The sequence below is a fragment of the Octopus bimaculoides genome, chromosome 3 (assembly GCF_001194135.2).
Source record: "Octopus bimaculoides isolate UCB-OBI-ISO-001 chromosome 3, ASM119413v2, whole genome shotgun sequence".
NCBI lineage: Eukaryota > Metazoa > Mollusca > Cephalopoda > Octopoda > Octopodidae > Octopus > Octopus bimaculoides.
Window position 1 is genome coordinate 140048711 of NC_068983.1, and position 6436 is coordinate 140055146.

The 6436-nt window shown below is 36.4% G+C and overlaps 1 protein-coding gene across 3 annotated transcripts in view; it reads right to left on the reverse strand.

The window, feature by feature from the left end:
• LOC128247348 (uncharacterized) overlaps positions 1 to 6436 on the reverse strand; it is a 249604-nt gene that overhangs the window by 109023 nt on the left and 134145 nt on the right. For all 3 annotated transcript variants that reach the window (XR_008263744.1, XR_008263743.1, XM_052966589.1), the window contains exon 2: positions 5671 to 5871. Coding sequence is in view for 1 of the 3 variants with exons in the window: in XM_052966589.1 (XP_052822549.1) it covers positions 5671 to 5871 (201 nt within the window). In the remaining 2 variants the exon portion in view is untranslated. The remainder of the gene's footprint in view (positions 1 to 5670; positions 5872 to 6436) is intronic.

Consider the following 6436-nt stretch of genomic DNA (forward strand, 5'->3'; position numbering starts at 1 on the left):
TGTGTGTGTGTCTGTGATTTTGTGAAATTGGTGAATATTATATAATTTACGAAATATTGCGTTCTTTTTTTTATATACAGCACGTGTTTCTTTCCCTCTATCTTTTGTATTATGTAGCGTCCTTCCTCACAGCTCACACATACATACATACATACATACATATATCCATACATACATGTATACATACATACATATATATGTATATATACATACACACATGCATACATACATACATACATACATACATACATTATACAGACATATTGGCGATTGTATCCGCGGTAGTCGCTTACTTGGTATATATCTGCTGCGATTACGGAATGGCAGTAGACAGTCAAATCAAACCACAAGAGAATTTACCACACAGACATACAATATGAAACTATATACTGTGAAACATTATGTCTACAATTTTTTTCATTGTACTCATTCATCAGCATCTGTACTCATGACAATTCATATACATATAATACATACATACATACATACTTACATGTGTGTGTGTGTGTGTGTGTGGGGGGTTGTGTGTATAAAAAAAGATGTGTCTACTCATCGATCATTTTGATTCTCGTGTTCTCTGTATATTTCTGTCTGTATGTATGTATGTCAGTCTCTCTCTCTCTCTCTCTCTCTCTCTCTCTCTCTCACTCTCTCTCTCTACACACACACATGCATGTATATAATATATATATATATATATATATATATATATATATATATACATATATATATATATATATCAACAGACTCACGCACATATGTACATCTTTATATCTGTATATATGTGCGTGCGTGCGTGCGTGCATGTGTATGTGCGTGCGTCTGTGTATGTGTGTGTATCTATCAAGAATACGGATCTGGTTCCGAAGGAACTGTGTTCTAGTAGATATTCTCAACATAGACATGAGTTCAAGCATTATTAATGCAGTAAGGCAGGTAGCAACGATTTCATCATCACCAATTACTTAGATAATGGGGGAGAAAAACACGTAATGATGTTTCAACTTTGCCAGGAAATTAATGATCTAAAGGATGTGTATTGCTTTCGACTGGGAATATATAATGAATCTTGCTCTGATTACATCATTAAATATTGGCAAGATATGAAACTTAATATAGATTTCGTAAGATGCAATGAGTGTAAACACTCAGTTTACGCTGTCCACAGCGGCCCATAATTTCCTTATTCATAATACATTTACATACACGTCATCCATTTATAAGCCTAAATTCTCCCTCATTATATATGCCTCACCCTCATCCCATACAATCTCTCTTCATCTCAGAAACTAATTCAACCAGTCTGTCTGTAGATGTTTGTATATATATATATATATATATATATATATATATATATATATATACATACATACATACATTCATGTGCATGTATATGCGTGTGTATGTATGAGTGTGCGTAGGTATACATATACTTATATACACTGTGAAACGTTATGTCTACAAATATGTGTCTACAATATACATATGAACCTATTCCACAGCAACAACCATAACTGAACTCAACTTCGAACTCCCACTTTCTCCCAATAGTAGTAACACTGGCTGTACACTAATATACCCATGTCCTACGGGCTGACAGAAGTGTGTTGTGGTGGAATCCGATCACCCCCGTGAATGGACGGTTCTGAATTGTATAATTTTGTATGTGTGCTGGAGATAGAGAACAGTGTCCACTCTGTGTTAGGCCCTGTGTGGCTATAAAGAAATACAGTGTCGTATGCACAGCTATATATTATACAGAATCATAGAAGCTAAAGAGAAGAGATATTGTGGATTACGTGTTCGTGATTAGACAGTTGGTTAATGAATGTACCAGAAGTCCCCTACGGCAATAAAACATCATAACAATGAGAAAGATAGTACTGACATATATATGAATGTTTTTAGTGCGTGTGCATGTGTGTGTTTTCGCGTGCGTATAATTTGCAGAAGATTTTCTTTTACGGAAGATATTCACCTACAAGCCCTCGGATTAGATCTTCCGTCTGACAATGACTGCTCTCGTTTTATCCAAGGTTTGAGTTTACCAAGTGGTTTTCTCCCCTCGGCGTTTCCGTCTCTGACACAGCTCATGCACGCGCATTAGGTATTTATGTGTGTGTTTATGTATGCGCTTATGTGTCCATGTGTGTGTGCATGCATGTATATTATTTCAGCAGCACAGGAAATCAAATGAGTTATGTTTTCCGTTGTTGTATCTTTTTTATTGAATTAAATTCTTGAAATGATTAATGATATAAAAATGAGAGATAGTTAAAATTAATGTTTAGAAAATTATCATGATTATAAAGTTAACAATTGTTCCCTTACTATTCCAACACGCAAAATAAAAGTTAGGCCTGTTGTTACATTATATCATCTTAACTAGAAGAGACACCTTTTGTTTCCTCACAATGCAGCTTGCTTTGTTTGAAATCACATGTTTGTGTTATAAACAAATATTTCTCTAACAGAATATGCGCCCATTTTTCTTAAAATTGTAATGAGCGCAAAATTTTGATCATTCGTCGGTGGCATCGACGAACGACGCGTGACGTGCGGAACCCGACGTGACACGGGGCGCTGCGTACGCGTGATGCATCGTAGGATAAAACTAACCTGTCTCACGACGGTCTAAACTCGGCTCACGTTCCCCGTTAGTGGGTGATAATCCAACGCTTTGCGAATTCTGCTTCGCAATGATAGGAAGAGCCGACATCGAAGGATCAAAAAGCGACGTCGCTGCGAACGCTTGGCCGCCACAAGCCAGTTATTCCTGTGGTAACTTTTCTGACAAATCTCGGCGGACGCATAGCTCGCTGCTGTTCGGAAAGGATCCGTATTCGAACTGAAAATCGAGGTCGATGTATTTATTCTGGTACATTGTCGGCATTGAATTTCTGTCGTGTTCGTATTTGCCCCTATGTTATAAGAGGACCGATAATGTACCTCTCTCCTGTTTGAGGCACTGACGGTAAAGTTAGAACTTCGGATGGAAAGTCATGCAATATCCTACTTTTTGACTCCTTCCCATTCCAAAGTTCGCCTCAGATTATTTGAGTGGGAGTAATAATTGGTCGCACAGTTTAAGATTACCGCTTTCTTGGAATTAGTATTCCGCCAGGTTTCTTATTCAGTGATAAATTCTTCCCTCTCTTTCAAAGTTTGGGTATAACCCATCTCTTTGTCTAAGACATGAATGAAACTTGCATTGAAACATGCCACAAGATCTATGTTTTTGGACATGCTGTGTTTTTTTCTCTTAAAATGTTACTCAGAGATGGACAAAGGCCCCTTTTCTGGCCGCTGTAACTAGCGACATAACTATGGCAAAATTTACATGACACTGAAGACTGTTCAACTTGCTCGCAATACTCTACCAAAGAGAAAGAAGGCTACGTGTTTGTTTTAAAATGACTTGAGTTTTTATTTTTTTTTTTGTCTACAACAAGGGAGCAAGTTCAGTTTATCTAATATGTTTTCGAACCTGTCGGGTAAATTTCACTTACAAATGTTTGCTTGAAGTGAAGTGATAGTAGAACATGTATTTCTCTGATTCGAAGTAGGGTCGAACCCTAAAACACATACAATATGCATTTCTCATTTATTCTGTCATGTATGCATAGTCATGTACACACAGAGGAAACATAACAGAGAAACACATACACACACACGTGCACACACACACATAAAACCAAAAGCAAAATCATACACACACACACACACACACACACACACACACATATACATATATGTGTGTGTGTGTGTGTGTGTGTGTGTGTATGTGTGTGCATGTGTGTACGTGTGCGCGTGTGTATGTGTGTGACCGAGCGGGAGTGTGTATAGGTAGAGTAGTCAGGAGCGAGTAAAAAATGAAGCGAACGGAAAGAAAGAGTGAAAGACCCAGAATTACATCAAATCCGTTTACGTCGAAATAATATTCCAACATGACTGTGGAAATGATGGGTTCTCACTTCTTCGACTATTGCTCCGTTTCGCTAAGCTGTCGAAATATTCTGTCACCGATCAGGTTGAGTGAGAAAGAAAATTGTTTTAAACCCAGAAATAATTGTTGTGGTTATCGACCGAAAATTATGAGCTAATATCGATTTCTAAAACTTAGTAGCACGACTAGAATTATGGTTAACATTTTGTATTCGACGTCTAACGCAGTTGGATTTGAAATCACATTGAATGAGGAGAATCTATGTCCAATTAAATCCATAGAACGGTGATATTAATTGATCAACATTCTACTTATTGCTCCAGCTGCCCCATTGTTTGCAGTCAATGATAGTTTCAAACTTTTGCAGAAGGCCAGCGATTTCAGTGGCGGCGGTATGTCGATTACTTCAAGCCCAGTGTTCAACTGATATTTATTTTATCAACCCCAAAATAATGAAAGCAAAGTCGACGCAGAAAGTAAAGAAGGATGAAATGCCGCAAAGCATTTTGCCCAGCATGCTACCTATTCAGCCAGCTCGCTGCTTTATTTACATTCAATGAAATTATAAAATACTTTTTTCTTATGTTAGTCATTGTTTTATAACCAAGATGTCCATGAAGATGCAGACATAAAATCACAGTCATCATAGGTATGTCATGTCTCCTACCAGAAACAACATTTTCAAAGCTATTTTTCTTTACGTTGGTCGTTTGGTTCGTCGGTAATGATATGCCTACTTCTTGCATGTTTAGTGATTACAGAAAGAATTATATAATTATGCGTATCTTTCATCTATTTGTATTTCCTGAGAGAAAAAAAGAAGCTGCTCTACTGGAGTTACTTTACATTTTGTAACCAATGTTTTCTCAGATCTTAAGACATATCTGCAATTCAAACTGACGGTATGCAAAACAAAATGCAACAGGAAAACGCTGTATCTATGATTAGCCTATCCTTAATTAAATATTTGATAACATGAAAATTGTTCCAAGGTTTCTAATGAATGACGACGCGTTGTATAAACAGGATAACATATGACTGAAATAGGTTGAGAGAAACGTGTTGAGTTCCATATATGTTCAATACATGTTTACATGTATTGTTGATAATACATTTTTGAAACTGACACCAGGGTTGTGACTACTCAAAGTTACTAACAATTCATTTATTCCATTGCTGCACGGAATTTAAGAAATCTCTTCAGTGTGGAGATGATGAGTTTTCCGTCCAGGACTTGCTGATAGTAGCCCATCTTTACATTCAATCCTTACCTTGTTCCACGTTACATATGTTCTCTACAACAAATTAGCAGATGATCATCGACGTTCGAACTAGGTCCGTCCCATTTTATCCGTCTTGCTGAAAGTAGAACATCATCTACTGCGTCAATGTTTTGTCTGTAACATTATACTGCCTCATTTTAAATAGATTTCAAATAAAACAAATCGATGCCTAGAGCATCCATCGATATGATTCCTACGTTTGGTAATGGCTGAAGGTCATGGGCCGAATAGTTATTAAACGTATTATTTACTGCTCGTTTAAATAAAGTAGGTAAATAACAAACCTATGGAATATTCCATGAAAATTGCTACCGAACAAAAATTGACTCGATTATTTTTCCTGTGTGTATTCTTAAGAAAGCGATGATTGCTTTATATAAATTCAAATCTAAACTTCAAGCAGGTAATGAATAATGTAAAACTGTAAGCGTAACGAAATACCTTTGGGTCATGTTTGGGATTGTCCCTCTGCATGATGTTGAATATGCGACAAGCGTAACACGGCGCGTGCAAATCTGCAGTGGATCCAATTGAAACATCCAATAATAACATAAGAACCACAAACCAGCTTGTCGCCAAAGGTACTGTCCAGGCACGTAAATCCATATTTGAAAGTAATCCTTTTTAATCCAGGTTAATCCACTGAAAAGATAAATTGAAAGAGAATTTTAAGTAAACGTAAATGTACATGCTTGTATTTAGAGAAATAATTCATATCTATGTAAATATATGTACATAAATACTTACGTACCTTCATACATACATATTTACATACATACATGTATACATGCAACATACATATAGACATATATATATATATGTCGGTAAGTATACATAAATGTATATTAAATGGCACATACACATATGCATAAATGTAATTATGAGTCAGTTTGAGTGTGCAACTGTATATCTCGATGATGGATATGTGTGAGTGCATATGTTTGCGATTAGGAGCAAATGGGAAATTGTGCATGCTAATATAATAGTCAAGGCATCTTCATAATTTTTTCAAGTTTAATTTTCAAGTTTCTTTACATAAGACATATTATTGCTTAGGTTAGGCCGATGTACTTGTTTGCAATTAATTGAGTTTCAGGAAGAATAATTTCCACGCTGGTTTCAATCACTTAACTGTTCAGCAAACACACACACACACACACACACACACACACACACACACACACACACACACACACACACACACACA